General features: G+C 38.7%; 1 protein-coding gene across 2 annotated transcripts; it reads left to right on the top strand.

Moving 5' to 3' along the window:
* Positions 1-3,735: 3,735 nt before the first annotated feature.
* Positions 3,736-23,538, top strand: LOC133537092 (homeodomain-interacting protein kinase 1-like). 2 transcript variants are annotated; one of them, XM_061877954.1, is made up of 9 exons: positions 3,736-4,330; positions 4,529-4,788; positions 5,598-5,789; positions 13,054-13,235; positions 13,953-14,076; positions 16,106-16,216; positions 16,318-16,404; positions 16,663-16,856; positions 21,962-23,538. In XM_061877954.1, the coding sequence occupies exons 1-9, from the start codon at positions 4,279-4,281 to the stop codon at positions 22,143-22,145; spliced, it is 1,386 nt and encodes a 461-aa protein (XP_061733938.1). In that variant the 5' UTR covers positions 3,736-4,278; the 3' UTR covers positions 22,146-23,538. The 2 variants fall into 2 exon arrangements, with proteins under 2 accessions (XP_061733938.1, XP_061733945.1); XM_061877961.1 differs by having other exon boundaries at positions 3,740-4,330; positions 4,477-4,788.
* The last annotated feature ends 1,666 nt before the right edge of the window (positions 23,539-25,204 follow it).

Here is a 25,204-nt window from a genome sequence, read left to right as displayed (position 1 = left end):
ATAAGTGTCATTAAATAGTTGTCCAACTTTTGTTTCAGAAATTAAAATAGAAAAAATGTCCCGAAATTAGTTTTTTGATTTGCATTTAGGAATTCGAAATAGAATGGACGAAAGGTACACGGACCAAGGGTCATAGCTAAAATAGTACTTCCGGTTCAATTTGTCATCACACAGATAAATACGCATTTTTGCATTTTGGATTATCATTTTTTCCAATGTTTTTGTTTATCTGGAAACATTTTAATCCATCAAAAGAAAACAGCACAAATTTTATGGCAATACTTTAATGAAAATCAACCCTTTTTGTTTGTTTTAAAATCTGCCATATTCAATAAAAAAAAAAAAAAAACAGCCCTAATTTTATTTTATGATTTGCGTTTCAGAATTGTGAGGTGGCGACTTGTACAGGGTGTACTCCGCCTTCCGCCCGATTGTAGCTGAGACAGGCAACAGCGCCCCCCGCGACCCCAAAGGGAATAAGCGGTAGAAATGGATGGATGGATGGGTTTCAGAATTGGAAATAGAATGAACGAAAGGTACACGGACATTTGTGTATGTTGCTTCACTATAAGGCAGTGGTTCTTAACCTTGTTGGAGGTACCGAACCCCACCAGTTTCATATGCGCATTCACCGAACCGTTCTTTAGTGAAAAATAAATGTATGTATTTATTTTTTTTCAAATTCAAGACAAAGTAAATGTTTTTGGTTTTTTTACTGGTGCACAAAATGAACCGTGCATTAACATCACCTTGTTCAAAGAACAAAACCAACACAGTGCATGAACTCAACAAATTACACACCTGCAAATCAGATGGAAAATTATAGGGAACATTGTTCAGGGGCATTCATAATACACCAATAGGGAATAATTTTTATTTGCACGATGAGTCGGGTGTGTCTTGACCTTCGCGGCAGAGGCTCTGCCGAAACCCTGAGGCCGACTCACCGAACCCCTAGGGTTCGATCAAACCCAGGTTAAGAACCACTGCTGTAGGGCAATTTTTGCCTCACCATAACTTCGTACCAAAGTCGTCACGTCAGTCACATTGATGGCTTCTGTGACATTATAATCACGCCATAAAGTTTTTAGTTACTCAAAGACGGCACTTGTCACTTAGACGACCTGTAACTTACATAAATAGAAGGTGGTGTATATTTTAATCGCCTTAACTACCCTTTTTCGTTATTTAAATTTTGTAAAGTATAACACATTTTTTGCCTCATCATACCTTCGTACTGAAGTCACCCTGTCGGTCACGTCAACGTGTCTCATTGATAGCTTCTGTGACACTTTCTCCACCATTTTAAGATCCCTGTGATTCCCAAACAGTTTGCTATTGTATTTGATGCCATTCCATCAGGTGTTTTTACAGGGCTTACTCATTTCCTCTTTCTTCTGTAACAATTGTGAACGATCCACTTGACACTCCTGTAGGGAAACTTTTTTTCAATCAGAAAAAAAATAACATAAAAATCCACAGCGTATTCTAATATGATTGTGTCTGTCTCCTATGTAATTGCGCTCTGGAATAATGTTGTGAATGACATCTGCTGGGTCAAAACATGGTCTCTTCCTAGGTATTTACTTACCAACAACATCAAAGAGATTTCTTTCAAAATCATTCATCGTTATTACCCTGTAAAGACTGTGATGGTTAGATACAAGAAGGACATTGATGTTACCTGCACCTTATGCAACATGCGTCCAGAGACTGTTTACCACCTGTTTTGGATTTGTGGAAAGCACTCCATCACTATGGCAGGGCATCTGTCCTTTTATCCTGGACAATATTCATGACAAATATGTGCTTTGTTTGCCCATTCTAAAAAATACTATAATAAAAATTTAAAACATAAAAGAGTGTAATAAAACAGTAAACAGTGACATGTAACATGAAAAAGCTGCAATGTTGACACTAATAACACAAAGCTGCCATTCGGACTGTTATTGACCTGCTGAAGGCTCTAATTACTTCACTGGAACAATTACCCTTTCAAATATTTTTGGGGGATAATATTGCACATTTTGTGCGAAACAAAGTTTTCTTTCACAAAAAGAGCATTAAACAAACAAAAAAGTATGAAAAAAAATTATAAAATCTTATAATCAAGAGATCTACAGACTTAAGCCTTAAAAGTAAAAAATATATAAATATACATTTGGCTTATTTTCAACACTTATTCTGTTTTTATTGTTATTAATTATTGAGCATGAATTATTACCATGAATTGATTAACGTGGACCCCGACTTAAACAAGTTGAAAAACGTATTCGGGTGTTACCATTTAGTGGTCAATTGTACGGAATATGTACTGAACTGTGCAAACTACTAATAAAAGTATCAATCAATTGATTAAACCTATTTACGGGTTCCAATTACTTCACGTCAAATATTCCACTTTGAGATGTTTTGGGGGAAAATGTTGCATAGTTTGTGTGTTTGCCATATAAATAAGGGTTTTGAAATAAAGGCCATAATCATAAAAAACTAAATTTAAAAAAATGTTATAACGATAGACAGACCTGAAGTTGATCTCGAGATTCAAGCGTTAAATGAAAAAAATAATAAATTATGACTTATTTTAGGGCTGGGCGTTATATCGATATATCGCGGGTTTGTTTCTGTGCGATATAGAAAATGACTACATCCTAATATTCGAGTATACATTCTCACACAGTAGCTTTTAGCTGCGAGCATTCAGGCTCTTGTCACTATTACCTATCTCTCCTCACAGACAAGCAGGCGCACATTCTTACATACGTCACATACACGCAGAGAGGTAGCGGCGTGGCTTACGTTAGCTGCTAACGTAGCCGTACGAGAAAGAAGGTGCGGATCTGGTAACCAATGAAGGAAGACTTAATTCCCAATAAAAACAGCAGGGGCTCCATCCAATTTTCCCTCCAATTTTTCATATGTGTGAGCAAACACCAAAACTCCTTGAGCATTCAGTGGCGCACATGTGAGCGACGGCAGACGTGCACACTGTTATGCACTTATCTTTCTATTCGATTTTGTGCGCGGCCTAGATTTGCCGTGCGCAGAGGACGCGTGAGCAGTGTGCATTTGCACAGGCGTGTACCTTAGGGCAGTGATCCCCAACCACCGGGTCGTGGCCCGATTGGTACCGGGCCACAGAATAATTTTTTATTAATTTTTATTTAAAAAAAAAAAAAAATATATATATATATATATATATATATATATATATATATAATTTTTTATTTTTTTTATTAAATCGACATAAAAAACACAATATACAGTTACAATTAGTGCACCAAAAACGTCCCTTTTTCATGACAAAAACGTCCCTTTTTCATGACAAAGAAAAAAAAAAAAAAAAGGATCTCCACCGAACCCCTGAGGTCGACTCACCGAACCCCTAGGGTTCGATCGAACCCTGGTTAAGAACCACTGACCTAGACGAAGTGGCTGGGGAGAGGGAAGTCTGGGCTTCCCTACTTAGGCTGCTGCCCCCGTGACCTGACCTCGGATAAGCGGAAGAAGATGGATGGATATCGCGATATGGCCTAATATGGCTACACGGTGGCAGAGGTTGTTAGTGCGTCTGCCTCACAATACGAAGCTCCTGCAGTCCTGGGTTCAAATCCAAGATTGGGATCTTTCTGTGTGGAGTTTGCATGTTCTCCCCGTGAATGCGTGGGTTCCCTCCGGGTACTCCGGCTTCCTCCCACTTCCAAAGACATGCACCTGGGGATAGGTTGATTGGCAACACTAAAATTGGCCCTATTGGGTGAATGTTGTCTGTCTATCTGTGTTAGCCCTGCGATGAGGTGGCGACTTGTCCAGGGTGTACCCCGCCTTCCGCCCGATTGTAGCTGAGATAGGCGCCAGCGCCCCCCCCGACCCCGAAAGGGAATAAGCGGTAGGAAATGGATGGATGGATGGGCCTAAAAATATCTCGATTTTAAAAACAGGCAATATCGCCCAGCCCTAACTTATTTCAAACATTTTTATTCATGAGACCCTTTGTGGAAAGCCATAAAGGTAAAAAAAAACAAAAAACTATTGTATTGCTTTTTAAAAAGAAAAATATCAACATGCTACCAATTAATGCTAAAGGACATACTAATGCTGATGCTAACGCCACAGGTGCCATTAATTAAAAAAAATAAAAAAATAACCCACCGACATAAACTTCACGCCATCGTTTGCGTAAATTCGTGGATTCAATGTCAAAAAAGAGTTTACCCACGCTACGTGTAACTTGTGAAATACTTACGCCCCGGGTTCGTCACAGACAGCAAGTACAGGATGAGCCCGGCTACGAGTGCTGCGTCATGCGGGCTCCAGTGGACAGCAAGCGGTGAGTAGGTCGCAGGACTTTGAGGCCCCTTCCGGAAAATATATCATCTTGTTCCCGTGCACTTGACGATTATGATACGTAGCAATATGAATCATAAAGCACCCGAAAGACGAATCTGCTTTCCACACCCACGGTGTATTTATTAGAACGCGTCTTCTGTGGGTGGAGAGCTGACTGCGGCGCCCATGTCCTCGACAGAAGAGCCGGGCGTACTGTCGGCTCACCACCTCCACCTCCACTCGGTCCCCTCAAGAATGGACTCCTCTGGCTCAGGGGACAATCAGTTTTCACCCGGAGCCCGAATTCATTCTAAATCATCCGGCTACGACGTGTTGTCAGTGCTCGGACGAGGCGCCTTCGGTAATGTTGTCAAATGCCGGAAGACGACTGACCATAAGACGGTGGCGGTGAAAACCATCAAGAACCACGGCACTTCGGCCAAACGGGCCATATATGAGGTAAGAGTATCTGCTTTTAAGTATGTATTTATAATAAATAAACATTGCTTAATTTACGTTGACCCCGACTTACACAAGTTGAAAAACTTATTCGGGTGTTACCATTATTTTTTGATTGAAAGATTGATACTTTTATTGGTAGATTGCAAAATTCAGTACATATTCCGTACTATTGACCACTAAATGGTAACACCCGAATAAGATTTTAAATTTGTTTAAGTCGGGGTCCACGTTAATCAATTCATGGTACAAATATATACCATCAGCATAATGCAGTCATCACACAGGTTAATCATCATAGTATATACATTGAATTATTTACATTATTTGGTTGATGTCAGTACTTCAGTCATCAACAATTGCATCTACAGAGAAATAGACATTGAAACAGTGTAGGTCTTACTTAGTTGGATATGTACAGCGAGCAGAGGACATAGTGAGTTCAGATAGCATAAGAGCAAGTAAATACATTAGAAGTCCATTTGATTATTTACATTAGGTTATTTATAATCCGGGGAGATGGGATGTGAATGGAGGAGGGTATTAGTAAAGGGTAGAAGTTGCCTAGAGGTGTTGTTTTAGAGTGGTTTTGAAGGAATATAGAGATGCATTTACTTTTACACCTGTTGGGAGTGCATTCCACATTGACGTGGCATAGAAAGAAAATGAGTTAAGACCTGTGTTAGATCGGAATCTGGGTTTAACGTGGTTTGTGGTCAATTGTACGGAATATGTACTGCACTGTGCAATCTACTAAAAAAAGTTTCAATCAATCAATCAAAAAAAATCGGAATAAACTGTTTTTTCAGATTCTGGCCCTGCTGAAAATCAAAAAGATGGATGCTGACAAATGCCACTTTGTGCAATGGAACAGCATATTCAGCATCACAGGGCATGTTTGCATTGAATTTGAGCTTCTGGACAAAAGTCTATATGACTTGATTAAAGAACGGAATTTCAGACCGCTGCAGCTGAAGGAGATCAGGCCCATTGTCTATCAGGTATGTTCTTGAAAATCACCATCTGTTTGTGTTTTTTAATTGGCTGCACAATGACATTGTCACATCAGGCTTGCAGTCTAACGCAGTGGTTCTCAAATGGGGATACGCGCACCCCTGGGGGTACTTGAAGGTATGCCAAGGGGTACGTGAGATTTTTTTTAAATATTCTAAAAAAATCAACAATTCAAAAATCCTTTATACATATATTTATTGAATAAAACGTCAACAAAATATGAATATAAGTTCATAAACAGTGAAAATAAATGCAACAATGCAATATTCAGTGTTGACAGCTAGATTTTTTTCAAGACATGTTCCATAAAGATTTCTTTTTTTGTGAAGAAATGCGCCCGATTGCAGCTGAGATAGGGACTAGCGACCCCAAAGAGAATAAGCGGTAAAAAATGGATGGATGGATGGATGTTTAGAATTAAGTTCATGAATCCAGATGGATCTCTATTACAATCCCCATAGAGGGCACTTAAAGTTGATCATTACTTCTATGTGTAGAAATCTTTATTTATAATTGAATCACTTGTTTGTTTTTCAACAAGTTTTCAGTTATTTTTATATATTTTTTCCAAATAGTTCAAAAAAGACCACAACAAATTAGCAATATTTTGCATTGTTATACAATTTGATAAATCAGAAACTGATGACACAGTGCTATTTTTTTTTCTTTATCTCTTTTATTCAACCAAAAATGCTTTGCTCGGATTACGGAGTACTTGAATTAAAAAAATGGTTCACAGGGAGTACATCACTGAAAAAAGGTTGGTAACCACTGTTCTAGACCAGTGGTTCTCAACCTTTTTTTAGAGATGTACCACCTGTGAACCATTTTTTTTTAATTCAACTACTCCCTAATCAGAGCAAAGCATTTTTGGTTGAAAACAAGAGATCAAAAAGTAAAGAGAACTACTGGTCTAGAGCAGTGGTTCTCAACCTTTTTTCAGTGATGTACCCCATGTGAACCATTTTTTTAATTCAAGTACTCCCTAATCAAACAAATAAATCAAAAAGTAAAATACAGCACTATGTCATCAGTTTCTGATTTATTAAATTGTATATCATTGCAAAATATTGCTCATACTTGTAGGGGGTCTTTCTTGAACTATTTGGGGGGAAAAAAGATATAAAAACAACTAAAAACTTGTTGAAAAATAAACAGGTGATTCATTTATAAATAAGTATTTCTACACATAGAAGTAAACATCAACTTAATCTTTGGGGATGGTAATAGAGATCCATCTGGATTCATGAAATTAATTCTAAACTATTCGTCACAAAAAAATTAATCTATAACATCAATATCTATGGAACATGTCCACAAACAATCTAGCTGTCAACACTGAATATTGCATTGTTGTATTTTTTTTTCACAATTTATGAACTTAAATTCTTATTTTGTAGAAGTATTAATAAATAAATATTTATAAAGGTTTTTGGAATTGTTGCTATTTTTAGAATATTTTTCAAAAAATCTCACGTACCCCTTGGCATACCTTCAAGAACACCTGGGGGTACGCGTACCCCCATTTGAGAACCACTGGTCTAGAGCAGTGCTTTTCAAGCACTGTGCTGCGGCAGACTAGTGTACCGTGAACAGTGTTTGGTGTGCCGTGGGAAATTATGCAATTTCACCTAATTGGTCGGAAATAAATGTTTTGCAAACCATTAATTATGATCCGCAAACAATGTGCTGCTGTAGACTGTCTGTGCTGTCTGGGGACTAGTAGGTAGCAGCCGGTCATTGTTTTGTAAGCGTACTATGAAACAAGATAATTAATGATGGTAATGGTTTGAAGTCATATTGAACAATTGCCTCTGCTATTTTATAACTTTATATTGTCAATAAGTGTTCAATTTCAGCCTAAACCCTTTCGTTCTGCAACTTTTTCAATTTATGAATGTACAACTGTTTATGTAAAACTGTTTAATAAACTATAGTAACTAAACTAATATAGGCTATTGCGTTTCATTTTTAACATTTTCTGGTGGTGGTGTCTGTCATTTATGGTTTACCCGGGTCACAGGACGATACCGGAACCATTGTAAGGGGAACTTATAGGCGGTGGACACAGGATATGATGACATGTGTTGTGTGTTGGACACCTGGAAGTGGACAAAGTAAGAGCGGAAATAAAAGGCAGAAAAAGACAATATGCTTTGTATTTTGGTGTATTATTAAGCTTAGATTGCTAATAAGTGTCAAGTTTGGCACACAACAATGGCGACAAGGATGGGATACTGTCTCCTTGGATTTTTTTTAATGAAGAAAATGTGCCGAGTTTGCTCCAAAAAGATTATAAAACACTCGTCTATAGAGCCACATTTAAATGGGAACTGCATTGGAATTGTCTTATCGTTCAAAATCCTTAATAATAATAATAATATAATAATAATTACCTTTATTGTCTCCGAGTAACGTACATCTATTCAGCCTGTTGTTCACTATTCTTTATTTTAAATTGCCCTTCAAATGTCTATTCTTGGTGTTGGGTTTTATCAAATAAATTTCCCCCAAAAAATGCGACTTATACTCCAGTGCAACTTGTATGTTTTTTTTCTTCTTTATTATACATTTTTGGCAGGTGCGACTTATACTCTGGAGCGACTTATAGTCCGAAAAATACGATACTAATCATGACAGAGTCGCATAAGAGATAACACACATAATAAATCAAATCGCTTTCTATACAATGTATTCTCTTACTGAGATGCTGACTGATTGGATGTTCATATCTTGTTTAGAAGAATTAATCATAATCCACATTAGGGGTTAGAAAAAAAAGCCAGCGCCGTGTCTTTTTTGCCATCTCCAGGCCTAGCCATAGATGACCAACTTCTTGGTTTACGGCCACAACCTTCTGATATCCACGTGAGAGGCAAGATTTGTTATCTACAATTTAAATTTCACCAGTTAACGGGCAATCATCATGATGCAGCAGCTCAGTATGTCAATGCTGCACAAGCTAGTTAGCTTGCTGTGATCATGGCACTGCTAAGCAGTGGCGTGTCCAGACTATTTTTCAGGGGTGGCCCCCCTTAAAACAAGTCTACCCCAGGAGCAGCCGTACCTACCATAGTAGTTTACCACGGTTACCACCGGCAAATATGAACTTCATTTTCTTGTCAGACAATTGCTAACATTAAATAATATTGCGAAGCATAGAGTTATTACAGTACATAGACAACAACTTGCAACAGTTGGCGCAAAATACAAATACTTTACTACGATGTATTGCAAAGTGAACTGGACGGTTTATCCAGGATTGTTGACAGTAATGGGGGTGTTCTAAATAACAGTAAAACAAAATACATGATTTTGGGCCATTAACATACATACAAAAATGGACAGACTCTTGTCACTTACTTTAAAAATTTAATTGTTTGGAGCAGGTGAATGAAACTGAGCTGCTAGGGTTAACCATAAATTATCAATTGAATTAGTCTTGTAATATAAACATGCTTGTCTAAAATTGGCAGGACTGTTTCTGTTATTCAAAATTGTGCCTAATTTGTGACTGATTTTTCAATCAAACAAGTTTTACAGTCATTGGTGTTGTCTCATCTCATTTATTGCTTCGTGATTTCTGCATGTGCTCCAAATATATTAAAAAGCTCCAACTTACGCAAAATAAGGCCGCGCAGAAATGCCCACTTTGTGGACTAATATTGACAGTATACACCACAACCTATCATGGTTATATGTTCATAAGCGCTTACTAAAAAAACCTGCCAGCAATTTTTTTATACTATTCATACTTCAACAAAATCAATAATTTTACACTCTAAAATATCATGTGTTAGTAACAGACTAATGGAAACATAGTAGTACAAGGAGCAAGAACATGTGCTAAGCAAAAACTGTATTGTACAGAGCTGCTTCCCAGTGGAATAGGCTACCTCGTGTATTAAAGGTGTCAAAAAATGTAAGGGCTTTTCCAAACAAGCTTAAAAAGCTACTACACTAAGATTTTTATTCCATTGTATTCTTTATTTTATATATGATGGATTGTAGTACTGTTTATGTATAGCATGTTACAGGCACATCCTTTGTTATTGAGTGTCTTTTCTATGTATGTATGTATGTATTGAGATTTTATTCGGATGATGTTATTGTATTGACCCCAGGAAGATTAGTGTTAACTCTGCAGCAACTAATAGCGATCCATTTTAAATAAAGATTGTCAAATTTCCTCCCGTAATGAAGTAAAATTGTAACATTCATAAACATTTCATTCACATTTAAACATATTCGGTCCTTTTTCAAATGCACTCTCTACATTTTTGGCAACAGAATAATTTAAAGTATTACACAGTGTGCCTTTACGAGTATTTGCACAACAAATACATTTAGTGGACTGAGTAGAACTAGAATCACAGTGTAATAAAAAATTGTAAGATTCATTAACATTTTATTTAAATTTAAACTGATTAGGTCCTCATTCAAATCCACTCTTTGCATTGCTGTCAACCGAATACTTTGAAATATTACATAGTGTGCCTTTGAGTATTTGCACAACAAATAAATAACCGGACTGAGTAAAAATAGAATCACGGTTGAATAAAAAAAGATGATGGCAAACACTTAAAATTATATTGTAACTAAAATGACTTAGGTTTTGTAAAGGCCCACAATCGTTCCGCCTCTGAGTGGGGTGGCACCTAGGGTTGCATGTTTGTAAAGGCCCACAATCGTTCCGCCTCTGAGTGGGGTGGCACCTAGGGTTGCACATGCACCCCTTAAACACGCCACTGCGGCTAGAATTAGTTTGTTTGCGTAAACGGCTTATAATAACAATGTTGCCAATACTTTGTTAAAGGCCTACTGAAACCCACTACTACCGACCACGCAGTCTCATAGTTTATATATCAATGATGAAATCTTAATATTGCAACACATGCCAATACGGCCGGTTTAGTTTACTAAATTACAATGTTCAATTTCCCGCGGAGTTTCCTGTTGAAAACGTCGCGGAATGATGACGCGTATGATGACGCGTTTGTGACATAATTGGTTGGAGGGGACATTTTAGCCCAGCACCACACACAGCTAAAAGTCGTCTCTTTTCATCGCATAATTACAAAGTATTTTGGACATCTGTGTTGCTGAATCTTTTGCACATCTGTGTTGCTGAACCTTTTGCAATTTGTTCAATTAATAATGGAGAAGTCAAAGTAGAACGGTGGAGGTGGGATGCTTTTAGCCTTTAGCCACACAAACACACGGTGTTTCCTTGTTCAAAATTCCCGGAGGTGAAGCTTTACTATGGACCAGAGCGGTCAAGCGAACATGGATCCGGACTACATGTCGACCGGCAGTTTTCGGTGAGAAAATTGTGGAAATAAGTCGCCTCTTACCGGAGATCAACGAAGCTTCTGTCGTGCTGCAGCAGCCGTGACTTCCCTCAGAGACTGGCATCAACACACCCCTCCGACTATCAGGTACTATTTAACTCACTAAAACACTAGCAACACAATAGAAAAATAAAGGATTTCCCAGATTTATCCTAGTAAATGTGTCTAAAAACATCTGAATCGCTCCCAGTGCAATCGCCTTTTTTTTTTAACTTATTTATTTTATTTTTTTTCTAGTCTGTCACTCCAAATTTCCTCATCCACAAATCTTTCATCCTCGCTCAAATTAATGGGGAAATTGTCGCTTTCTCGGTCCGAATAGCTCTTGCTGCTGGAGCCTCACATTATAAACAGTGTGAGGTTGTGAGGAGCCCTACAACCAGTGACGTCACGTGCACATCGTCTGCTACTTCCGGTAAAGGCGAGGCTTTTTTATTAGCGACCAAAAGTTGAGAACTTTATCGTCGATGTTCTCTACCAAATCCTTTAAGCAAAAATATGGCAACATCGCGAAATGATCAAGTATGACACACAGAATGGACCTGCTATCCCTTTATATAGGAAAATCTAATTTCAGTAGGCCTTTAATATTCAGGTCATGATATGTAAAATGGAGTATTTTTGGATGCATTTTTAAAGTGATAAAAAGCCAAAATGGATTTATTGATTGACACTTTTATTAGTAGATTGCACAGTTCGGTACATATTCCGTACAATTGACCACTAAATGGTAACACCCGAATAAGTTTTTCAACTTGTTTAAGTCAGGGTCCACGTTAATCATTTCATGGTACAAATATATACTATCAGCATAATACAGTCATCACACAGGTTAATCATCATAGTATATACATTGAATTATTTACATTATTTACAATCCGGGGGTGGAATGAGGAGCTTTGGTTGATATCAGTACTTCAGTCATCAACAATTGCATCAACAGAGAAATGGACATTGAACAGTGTAGGTCTTACTTGGTAGGATATGTACACCGAGCAAAGAACATAGTGACTTCAGATAGCATAGGAACAAGTATATACATTTGATTATTTACATTAGGTTATTTATAATCCGGGGAGATGGGATGTGAATGGAGGAGGGTATTAGTAAAGGGTTGAAGTTGCCTAGAGGTGTTGTTTTAGAGTGGTTTTGAAGGAATATAGAGATGCATTTACTTTTACACCTGTTGGGAGTGCATTCCACATTGACGTGGCATAGAAAGAAAATGAGTTAAGACCTGTGTTAGATCGGAATCTGGGTTTAACGTGGTTTGTGGACCTCCCCCTAGAGTTGTGGTTATGGCGGTCATTTACGTTAAGGAAGTAGTTTGACATGTACTTTGGTATCAGGCAGGTGTAGCGGATTTTATAGATTAGGCTCAGTGCAAGTTGTTTTACTCTGTCCTCCACCCTGAGCCAGCCCACTTTGGAGAAGTGGGTTGGAGTGAGGTGTGATTTGGGGTGAAGGTCTAGAAGCTCCACTTAGCGCCACCTACAACAAGCCAATTATTACAAATTAGAATGCAAAAATACATGTGTTCTTGTCCCACTTAAGGATCGTGAATGATAGGCAAAATAAAATGAAACTGCCTTTCCCCTTTAAATCTCGTTTTGCAGGATCAGGGGTTTCCCTTTGTGTGCATAGTCTCTCCAGGTACTCAGGCTTCCTCCCATATGCCAAAAACATGTTAGACTAATTGGAGACTCTAAATTGTTCAGGTGTGAATGTCAGCGTGCATGGTGGTAAATGTGCCCCATAAATGACTGGCGACCATTCCAAGGGGTACCCACCTCTTATACATTATTCGGTTGGGATAGGCTCCAGTTCACCGGTGACCCTTAAAGACAGGTATGGAAATTCAATTCACGTTTTTTTTTTTATTCTTTTATATGTAACTCAGTTGGCAGAAACACTGGATCATCTGAAGGCTTCTCAGATCATCCACGCAGACCTCAAGTTGGAGAATGTAATGCTGGTCAACCACGTGCAGCAGCCCTACAAAATTAAAGTCATCGACTTTGGCCTTGCTGCCCACGTGTCCACCGCCAAACAGGGCTCGCTTATTCAGACGCTCCCTTATCGGTGAGTCACTAGTACAGGGATGTTAAAAGTGCGGCCATAGGGCCCACTTGCAGACAGAAACTTTTTTTTATTGGTCCACATTCACACATATAGTAATCATGAAATGTACGTAAAAATGAGGAGTTGGTCCATACGGAAGTTGAATTGCTGAATGTTATTTTATACAAGACTAATGATAACAACTATTGATTAGTGTAATTAAAGTTTTCCACTTATACTGCATTACGATTTTCATGTGAAACGGTGAAAAAATGGCACTTGCATCTTTTAATGTTATTTTGTACACAGAACTCTGTTTTATTTATTTTTTTCTCTATTTAAATTGTGTGCGTGAATCTTCTTTTGGAACAAGTGTTATTCATTTCTTACAGTATGCCTTTGGCCAATAAGTAAAAAAAAAAGCTGTGTGCTGCAAATGACACCCAAGCCGCAGAACATTAGGTCAAATTGTACAATGTATTGAGATGCATTCCAAAAGCTGCGTAAAAAAATCTGCCCTTATAAACATATTACTACAAAGTTTTTATTTGGACTGTCAGAGAGGTGTTCATATAACAACGTTTATTATTGTGGTTGTCTCCAGTAGCTAAATAAGCAAAAGAAAGTTATTGTAGTGCGTAAGTGATCACAATTTTAGTTATTCCATTTGCTTTCTGACAAAAATGTTGTGTCCATAAACAAAATAATAATGACAGTTGATCATCCCTCTAATCTTAGGTCTCCAGAGATCCTGTTGGGCGCCCCTTTCACAGAAGCAATAGACATCTGGTCTATAGGCTGCATCGCAGCTTTTTTATACACAGGCACTCTGCTCTACCCTGGCAAAAATGAATACGACATGGTAAGTATAAGTAAGTATACGTTTACTCTTACATTTTTCTCAATTTCTCATAGGAAATTATAGAATGAAGAAACAATCTGTTCAAGGATCAAACTATATTACCCCCACAAGTGTTCCCCTTAATCTAATTGAATGTGGGGCATTGTCACTGTATATTTATTACAACCACACCTTGAAATTAGTTTTTGTACTTGAAAACAAATTAAAGTAATATAATATAATGTAGCACCCAGAAGAAATCAAAGAAAGTCCAACACTATTTTTAACTTTGATTACCAATCTTATGATGACAAACGGGCACGGTACGGTGTGTTTTTAATAAACATGGGAAAAATCCGAACCACACAATCATAAAACATTAACATTAGCTGGGCGTTACAGTATGAACTGATACAAAATTGCATATTATTTGTGCGCTATTGACAAGTGAAGACTTAACCATCGAAAAAAGACTTTGATCACCGAAAACCGTGCTACCGAAACGGAATGCATAAGAAAAGCAAGCCATTGTTTGGAGCGTTGCCAGCATGTATGTGATGGGGACGTGATTTTTATATATATATTGCATATATACCCGCGCGGACAGGTACCTTCAAAATGTGCACATGATAAGAGGACAGTGGCGGCTTCTAAAAAGAAGTCCAATTAGAGCAACAGCGCGAAGCAAGTGTTACGTCATGCTTGCTTCAGTCTCATTAGTCAGGGACATCATGGGACAGAAGTCAAGTCTCTAAATTCTATAATAACACCATAAGAAGATGATTCATTTGTTGCTAGATTTTAATTTAGAAAAGTGATTAAAGGTCTGTAAACGCTTGAAAAAATCTCAACAATGTACGTACCTTGTACAAAAAGCGGCAACAATTAAAAATATGGCAAAACAATATATGTTAATGGTAATTATGAAAAACTTATTTGTTTTAAGTGTATACATTTTATTTTTGAGCTGTCTTAAAGAAAATCATATCATAACAAATTACTCGATGACGTCATTGCGACCATGCCCATAACCATGCTACTCGTCATTTTCAGGTCTCTTTTTCTGTTTTTAATTGTCCATAGTGTGAAAAGTATTTAAAGGGGAACTGTTTTTTTAGTTTTGCCTATCGTTCACAACCATTATAAAAGACATGACAACGGATATTATTATTATAATTTTTTTGCATTCCATGTATTACATACATGGAATCACAAATCAGCTTACAATGGAGCCTTTGGGAGCCGCTCAATTCCACCATAAAGCCCTTAAAAAAAATGCAAACATGATGTAAGTATACATGTAATTTTAATACCTTTACGTATTTTGATCATTTTAAGCAAACACGGCGCATTAATTTAAAAAATGCATCCTTTTTTTTTTTTTTTTTTTCAATCACTGTTTATTACTCACTGCTGACTTTGAGAGCCAACAAACATAATAAAACATCACTTAATGTATATGGTGCGCTGTCATTACGAGGCCGATGTATATGTATTCCCAATTAGGTGACGAATGACACATAATCCTCACAAAGAAAAGGGTTGTGACTTTTACATGTTGCAACAGTCACATGTAAGTAGACAGCCTGTTGAGGGTTCTTTCTGATTAGGGACAGACAACTCAAAACATTGGTATGCTGATTTAAAGCATACACACGCGCATCTTAATACACACACTGATTAATTTACAGACACAAATTAGTACACACGCACGCAAATTGGATTAAACGCGCACAGATTTAGATACACGTTTGCAAATAATTATGGTACAATAATATTTCCATATCGTTCAAACTTGAGAAAAGTATTTGAGTCTTTTCAGAGACAAGTATTTATTTCTTAAGTGTGTATGAATCCACTCACATTTGTTAAACATGGGCGTACATCAAAGTCTCCACTTCTAGAGGTAAATAAACAGTAGTTATTGGACCTCGCTCACCAAGTGAACCTGGAAGTGACTTTAGGTCATGTGGTTGCAACCCGGCAGTTGCTAACAGATTATGTAGTATATTAGTGCTGCAGAACAACCTAACTATTTTTTTTTTTTTAGATCAGGTTCATTGTGGAGACTCAAGGTCTGCCTCCAGATAATGTTCTAGAGGCTGGTCTACAGACCAGCTGCTTTTTCCAGATGGAACACAACTTTGCTTGGAAGCTCAAGGTGGGTTCCTCCTTTTGACTTTTTTCTTTTAAAAACCACATGGAAATGGATAACAGTTAAATGTAATTGATGGCTAACTATAACCATGTTCTTTTATACAGACACCAGACCAATACCAGAAAGAGACCAGTTTGGTCCCCAAAGAGACCAGACGATTGAAGTTCAACTCACTTGATCGCCTTTTGCATGTAAGCACTTACTCTAAAACGCCAAATAACTACTCCTGATCGCAGTATAAGACTGTATTTCCTCTGAAATTCTTTGACTGGTTGTCCACGTTTCATAGCGTTTTTTCCTGTGATTCACACAGAACGGGGACTTTTTCTGGAATAATGTAGTTTTTGGGGTTTTTTGTTATTTTCTCATCGAAAAAGGGTTGTCCTATATTTGGGTCAATACCAGCTTCACGGTTTTTATTTGGGACTTTTATTTGCCTTTTGATTCAGTTTCAGCCTGGCATCTTAAACACCAGGCACATCGCAAACAAAGCTGCCAAGACGGCCGACGTGCAGAAGTTCGTAGAGCTGCTCAAAGGATTGCTGGAGCTCGATGCCTCCCAACGTCTGACACCTCGCCAGGTGCTGGAGCACGACTTCAGCAGCATGAGCCACTTAGAACCGCTTCACGGCACCAGCTCTCAGTAAGTTGATGCTGCATTTTAATGCAGTGTTTGTTTCATCATTGCATGTAATAGCTGTGTCAGTGTGGTACAATGGTTACTAGCGGATGAAATCAACAAGGAGTCAGAGCTCTTTACAACCTTGATCAGCAAGCTCAGGAGGACTTTCTTCACTTACAGTAGATGAACGCATCACAACCACCGACAAAAAACAGCCACAAGACTAGGTACACCAACACATTAGCTTAGTTTTTGCCATATTAATAATAATGCAGAGTTTATATGGATTCTGTCTAGAATTATTATTTATACAAATAATTGTTTACCTTATGTAAACAATTAAAATATGTACAAAGTAATACACAATCCTAAAACAGCTTCTATATATGCAGTTTTACAAAGCTGGTTGCCAGGATACATTGCCGGTGCATGTTTTGTTAGGGATAAAAGATTATTAGAGAAGCACGCAATCAAAATTGTTGGCCAAACCTGTATATAAGAAAACCAATGCCTGGAACCAAAACTGCGAGTAACATTTTGCCAATTATTATTTACTGTATACTAACCTTACTAAAAGCTTAGCCTTTTAATTGCACACATTAATATTTGTCTTTCATATAGTAAAACATAATATTTAATTACCACTGGTATTCCAACAATATAAAATATCCATCCATCCATTTCCTACCGCTTATTCCCTTTCGGGGTCGCGGGGGGCGCTGGCGCCTATCTCAGCTACAATCGGGCGGAAGGCGGGGTACACCCTGGACAAGTCGCCACCTCTTCGCAGGGCCAACACAGACAACATTCACACTCACATTCACACACTAGGGCCAATTTAGTGTTGCCAATCAACCTATCCCCAGGTGCATGTCTTTGGAGGTGGGAGGAAGCCGGAGTACCCGGAGGGAACCCACGCAAATATTATATTAACAGTATTGGAAGAGCACACTCCCCTTTGCACTTTATGGTTCAAACGAGTTGGTAGGCATCCATGACTGATGCGGTCACGTCTTTCCCGATGCCCTGACCCACCGCTAAAATTTCAGATAGATCGGAGCATGTGAAAGGAAGTTATTACTGTTATAGTATTCTACCTCCAGGGAGTTACAATGGCGCCCCAGTAGTCATGCAGTTGCGTCCCACCTAACACCCCGAACCACCATCAAAAATTCTGGAAAATAAGAGCATCTTGAAGGAAGTTACGACTGTTAAAATTTTTCAAGGAGGCGATATTGACGCCACTCCAAGGATGAAATTGCATTCCATCTAATTCTAGGACCCACCATCAAAAAATGTTGGAAGACCGGAGCATGTGTAAGGAAGTTATTACTGTTATAATTTTTCACCACAAGACGGCAATATAGTCACTGCATTACTCATGCAGTTGTGTCCCACCTAGCACCCCGACCCGCCATCCAAAAATTTCCAAGGGCTAGCGCATGTGAAACTTTATAATGTTTCACCGCAAAGGGACAAAAACGGCGCTGCGGTAGTCGAACAGTTGCGTCACACGCAATACTCCAACCTACCATCGAAAAACTTTCAGAAAGATTGGAGCATATGTAAGGAGTCATGCAGTTGCGTCACACCCAATACTCCAACCTACCATCAAAAATTTCAGGAAGATCAGACAAAGCATGTGTAAGGAAGTTATTACGGTTATAGTTTTTCACCATAAGAAGGCGATATAAGGCACTGTATTAGTCATTCAGGTTGTGTTCCACCTAGCACCCCGACCCGCATTCAAACATTTGAGAAGGGCTAGAGCATGTGAAACTTTATAATTTTTCATCACAAGGGGACGGAAATAGCACTGCGGTAGTCATACAGTTGCCTCACACCCAATACTCCGACCTACCATCAAAACTTTCAGGACAATTGGAGCAAGTCTCGCACAACATGATTTAGAGTTGTCACTTTAGTTGTGTTAAGTGCGCAATGACGAGTTGTAGAGCACTAGTTCTCTTCTAGATGGTACACTATGTGAAGGTATGCTAAGGGTTAGGTGAGATTTATCAAAAACATTAAAAAATATATATATATATATATTTGTTGGATAACACTTATACAAAATTTTAATGTAAGTTCACCAACTGTGAAAAGAAACGCAACAATGCAATATTCAGTGTTTACAGCTAGATTTTTTTGTGGACATGTTCCATAAATACTGATGTTAAAGATTTATTTTTTTGTGAAGAAATGTTTAGAATGAAGTTGATGAATCCAGATGGATCTCTATTACAATCCCCTAAGAGGGCACTTTAAGTTGATGATTACTTATTTGTGTAGAAATCTTTAATTATAATTGAATTACTTATTTTTTTTCGAAAAGTTTTTTAGTTATTTTTATATCTGTTTTTCCAAATAGTTCAAGAAAGACAACTACAAATTTGCAGTATTTTGCACTGTTATACAATTTCATAAATCAGAAACTGATGACATAGTGCTGTATTTTACTTCTTTATCTCTTTTTTTCAACCAAAAAATGCTTTGCTCTGATTAGGGGGTACTTAAATTAAAAAAATGTTCACATGGGGTACATCACTGAAAAAAGGTTGAGAACCACTGTTGTAGAGGACATTAAAGGCAGTGCACTCACGGCAGTACTTAATGTCGGCCGGGTGAAAATTGGGACAAATTCAGTAAAATGGTTGCACCGGTAGATTCTCGGGAGGTGCACTGAAATTCAGGAGTCTTCCGTAAAAATGGTGAGGGTTTGCTTTCCTGCCCTAGCAATTCTGGCGGGAAAGCCATTTATAGTAGGTGAATTCATTAAAAAGTGCATGTTGGATTTTTTAAGAAACCTTTTCTTGCGGCCTAGCTTTACCCAGTTCCTGCATCCAGTGGCTCCCAGGTAAATTGAGTTTGAGACCCCTTGTCTAAATAGAGGAAGTAGCTTAAAAACTGTCCATCAACATTTGGAGATAAAATGGTTATTACGTACATCCACAATAATACTAGTTGAGGGAGAACCCAAAATGTTGTTTTTAACATGGTTCAATCAATCAATCACTCAAAGTTTATTTATATAGCCATTAATCACAAGTGTCTCAAAGGACAGCACAAGCCATACCGACATCCTCGGCTCAGATCCCACATCAGGGCAAGAAAAAACTCAACCCAATGGGCACAATGAGAACCCCCGGGGGGGACCGCAGCTGTGGATGTCGAGTGGATTTAGTTAATAATGTGAGAGTCCAGTCCGTAGTGGGGCCAGCAGGGGATCATCTTGAATGGAGACAAGTCAGCAGCGCAGAGACGTCCCCAACTGACACACAGAGGAGTGGTCCACCCCGGGTCCCGACTTTGAGCAGCTAGCGCGACATCTCTGGTCACCTCCATGCAGGGGAGGGGGGAAGAGCAGAAAAGAAAAGAGGTGGCAGATCAACTGGTATAAAAGAGGGGTCTATTTAAAGGCTAGAGTATACATCTTCGTTTTAAGATGGGACTTAAATGCTTTGTAACTGTTTGTAACTTTGTAACCGGTAGAGCATTCAAGAGTACTGGAGCCTGCTCTGGGAATCACTAATAAGCCGGAGTTCTTAGAACGCAGATTTCTGGCTGGGACATATGGTTCAATACAATCATAGGAGACCAAGACAGGATGGAACTAGACTGTTTAGTATTTTATACGTAAGTAGTAAAACCTTAAAGTCGCATCTTAAGTGCAAAGGAGGCCAGTGCAGGTGAGACAGTATAGGCGTAATATGATCAAACTTCCTTGTTCTTGTCAAAAGTGTAGCAGCCGCAGCCCAACTGTAATTTTTTAATGCTATGCATAGGGAGACTCAAATAATACGTTACAGTAATCGAGACGAGATGTAACGAATGCATTAATAATGATCTCAGCGCCAGTGGTGGACAAAATGGAATGAATTCTAGCGATATTACTGACATGAAAAAAGGCTGTTTTAGTAACACTCTTAAATGTGTAAATCACAGGAGAGAGTCGGGTCGAAGAAAATACCAAGATTCTTTACCGAGTCGCTTTATGTAATTGTTTGGTTGTCAAATGTTAAGGTGGTATTATTAAATAGGTGTCGGTGTCTAGCAGGAATGATAATCAGCACTTCTATTTTCTTAGCGTTGAATTGCTAAAATTTAGTGGACATCCATTGTTTAATTTAATTTAGACATATTTCCGGGTGACTACAATCTGGCGTGTTGCTGGATTTGAAGGGCATGTAGAGTTGGGTGTCATCAGCATAACAGTGAAAGCTAACACCGTATTTGCGTAAGATATCACGCATCATGAACCAAACCCTGTGGACCTCCCACGTTATCTTCACATACTCCAAGGTTCCATTGTTTTGGGAAACACATTGCATCATGTCAGTAAGATAGGAGTTAAACCAAGAAAAGGCTTATACGGTCATGGTCAAAAGTTTACAGACACTTGTAGAAAACATACTGTCACGGCTGTCTTTGACTTTCCAATAATTTCTTCAACTTATTTTTTTGTGATAGTGATTGGAGCACACATTTATTCGTCACAAAAAACATTCATGAAGTTTGATTCTTTTATGGAGTTATTATGGATCTACTGAAAATGTGACCAAATCTGCTGGGTCAAAAGTACTGTATACATACAGCAATATTAACATTTGGTTACATGTCCCTTGCCAAGTTTCACTGCAGTAAGGCACTTTGGTTAGCCATCCACAAGCTTGTATATGTATACATACAACTAAAATTATTTCCTACTATGTATTTCTAGCTTGTATGTTTTGTTGTGCTTAGCTGTTGTGTACATTTGGTGTTAGCTCCTAGTAGCCTACTGCTTTAAAGCCTACAATGTTTAACCTTTTGTAAATTGCTTCACTAAAATACAAGAAAAGACTTAACCTTATGTGCTTATTGGAGGACATTCAGCTGCTATTTGGTTGTCGCGCTTTGTACACGCAAACACACTGCAGGACTGCTTGTATCGATATGCTTACTTCGGAGAATTTTGACATAAGCCGATATAATCTAATACACTACTTGTTTTTACTGATATGAGACCAATGTCAATAACAGATCAGAACACCCATGTGTGATTAACAACTTTTATCCCTTAACTTTGTTCTTGTCAAATGGTATTCCCAACAGCCTACACTAATTAATGTCCGTCTGTGTTGCAGCGTGCAGTCGTGCTTTCACATCATGTCCTTCTGCTCCAACAAGACCACTCTACAATCCTTCGGCGGTAAAGGATTTGACTCGTCATCACTGAGCGAGCCTCACGACGACGAGTCATGCTGTAGCCCCACTTCACCAGAACCGTACGAAATCATTGCCAAAGAAGAGCAGTCGGACCCAAGTTGACGTCAAACGGATAGGGATGAACAGGACGAGATGATGGGTTGGTGAAGAGGAGAGGATAGTATTTTATGCCTTGAGTCTTCTCTTTATCCTTCTTCAGTAACAGCTGTAAGCTCTCCCCCAATCATGTGGTGTGGAAATGAATATTGGTGGTGGTCTGAAGCGCCAAATAGCTGTTAACTCACAGCAAGTGTCCGAACGAATTAGTAGGTAAAATGTGGTTGAATTTAATGTGTTAGTGAGCAGCCATTTCCGGTTTCATCGGTAGTAAGGACATTTCCTGTTACATTGATGACTATTCCATAAATTGTTTCTTTCACTGGATTTCTAGATCCTGACCAAAATGTAAAATCTCCTTCCTAGTCTGCCACCTCTTTTGTGGAAACTGTTGCTTAATCCTGCTAACTGTACTCTCACAGTATTTTCTGTACTAATATGTTAAAATAGCTGCACACCACAAAGCGACTTTGTCTATGTTGTGGTTTATCAACGCAAATTCAAAGTCTGTTATATGCCCTGTAGCCTAATATTAAGTGCACTTTGGACCTTCTGATGGCTTAAAACCTGGGCCATAAAATGGACCGGTATTGTGCACGGCTGTGTCTGCATCTTCATTCTAACCGCTCTCCTTGCCCCATGCCCTGTCTCTCTGCACCTAGCCTTTTAATCCTCCAATAAAACCCATCTTATTCTCACCGCCACCGAGGTGTCGGCGTCTGCCGTTGGCACCAGGAAATGAACAATCCCCAAACACACTTCTTGATGAATGTAGTGTTTCACCACATTGGTGCCCATGCCTCTGATTTGTGTGCACGGAGACTTCCACTGGAGGCTTAGCAGATGAATAGTCCTTGCCTGGGAGCTGCTTAGTGCGCGGCACACACGGGACTGGCTATGTTGCAATGCGACAGCTGGTTGACAACAACTGGTAGTACATTATGCAAATGACAGCAACTCCTTAACTTGGATCGTTGTCGTTGATTAGACTATGTGGAAGTAGGCAAGAGGTAGTGGTTACTAACTACTGTTAGTCTTTTATATCAGTTTGTTTAGTCGATTTTCCTTAGTCTGTCCTTCAGTTGGTCTGTCCAACGCCATCTTTTCTGTCTGCCTACACCTCTGTCCGTCCAATGGATGAACAAATGTACAACTTGACAGACCAATTGCCAAAGACAGATGACTCTGAGAGCTTGTCCATATATCTCTCTGTAATTCTGTCCGTCAGTTGGCTGGTCCATTCACTCCTACTAAATGTTTGTGCGTCCGTCTCTATCAGGCAGTTGGTCTTTTCCACCGCTACCATCGGTCTCGCCGCTCACCAGCCAGTTCCTCATGCATTAGGTGTGCTTTGCCTGTTTTTGTGTCTCAATGAGAATGGATAAAAAAAATGCATGTATTTAGTGTGCTGTCCTCTTTGATTATTATGTACATTATGTCCCGATCAACTGTTTTGGCATCCACATCTGATTTTTGGGCCTCAGATTTGATCTGATTTTGAGTCCCAATAAAAATAGGAACTGAAAATGTTTTATAGCAAGTAACTAAATCAAAAATAAGATTTTCTGATTAAATGTATACTTCTCGAGTATTGTTGTAAATCAGATGTCTTATTACATTTGTGGTAATGAATGCTACATAATTTAGTTTTTAACAAAATGAAGTGGCACAATAACTAAACAAAAGCAAAAATTTACTCCAATTTAAATAATTTGGGTTTTGCCCCCAAAGTCTGCTGTATCCTGCTCCCTGAGCTTTTAAACTCGACTGACCATACGTCCACTTTTGCTGCGGGGCTGTCCGGTCTGTCCGGGTGGGGTTTCTTAAATGTCTCAATTGCCCGGCGTTTTGAGTCAGGGTTGTGAGTATTTTCAATGAACTTCCAGGGTTAGGGAGCGGTTAAAATCAAACAAATTGTGAAGGTGTGCGCATGCAGCAATATTCGTGTAGGAGAGGCAGAGAAAGAGAGAGCGGAAAAGTGAATAGATCGATAATCAAGGCATACTTGGTCAACAGCCATACAGGTCACACTGAGGATGGCCGTATAAACAACTTTAACACTGTTACAAATATGCGCCATACTGTGAACCCACACCAAACTAGAATGACAAACACATTTCGGGAGAACATCAGCACCGTAACACAAACACAACAGAACAAATACGCATAACCCCTTGTAGCACTAACTCTTCCGGGACGCTACAATATACACCCCTCGGTGCCCCCTACCCCCCTCCACCTCAACCCCGATTACGTCACATCAAATATTCCACTTTGAAAAATATTTTTGGTGGAAGATTTTGTGTGTTTGCAATAAAAAACATGGTTTTATTTGACAAAAAAGGGCGGAAAAGAAACAAAAAACAACATAAAAAAAACTAACATTTTGAAATGGGGAATAGATCTGAAGTTGATGTAGACTCCACAGATTTATGTTAAATATAAAATGTATGTATGCACTGACACACAATTATCATTTCATGACCGAAACAAAACACTTTTTATACTTTTATACTGAAATAAATGCACCTACAACTTATTAAATAAAAACAAAAAAAAAACCAGCAGCTGTAGAGTTTAAATCAGGGGTAAGGAACCTATGGCTCTCGAGCCAGATGTGGCCCTTTTGATGACTGCATCTGGCTCTCAGATAAATCATAGCTGACATTGCTTAACATGATAAGTAATGAATAATTCCGCTGGTAATCACAGTGTTAAAAATAACGTTCAAAATATAAAACATTGTCATACATGTTTGTGCTTCTTTGTTTTGTATTTACTTCCCACCAGTGCTCTTATTTTGTTTCCATTTCCTGTTTGTCCCACTAGGCGCTGTGTTTGTTTCCCTCACCTGCTGTTGATTGGCAGCTGGTCCACACCTGCTGCCAATCAGCATGTTTCTATTTATGCTTGTCTCACGCGCTCCTCAGGGATCGAAGATTGACTATTGTTTAGAGCTGTACATGCAAAACTGCTTCATTCTCTTCTGTTGATGGTATTAAAAGCATTTTACCTGCTCTTCGCTCTCTTGGTTCCTGCATCTTGGGGTCGCCACTACTGCTGCC

The sequence above is a fragment of the Nerophis ophidion genome, linkage group LG02, assembly GCF_033978795.1.
Source record: "Nerophis ophidion isolate RoL-2023_Sa linkage group LG02, RoL_Noph_v1.0, whole genome shotgun sequence".
In the NCBI taxonomy this organism is placed as follows: Eukaryota; Metazoa; Chordata; class Actinopteri; order Syngnathiformes; family Syngnathidae; genus Nerophis; species Nerophis ophidion.
Note: the sequence above shows the minus strand (reverse complement) of the source record. Positions and strands in the feature narration are given on the sequence as shown.

Bases quoted from the DNA above. Each gene is read 5' to 3' on its own strand.
- LOC133537092 (XM_061877954.1), top strand. From the start codon at position 4,279: ATGAGCCCGGCTACGAGTGCTGCGTCATGCGGGCTCCAGTGGACAGCA. The intron at 4,331-4,528 runs GTGAGTAGGTCG...TGTCCTCGACAG, and splicing joins GCTCCAGTGGACAGCAAGCG to AAGAGCCGGGCGTACTGTCG. The intron at 16,217-16,317 runs GTGGGTTCCTCC...TCTTTTATACAG, and splicing joins ACTTTGCTTGGAAGCTCAAG to ACACCAGACCAATACCAGAA.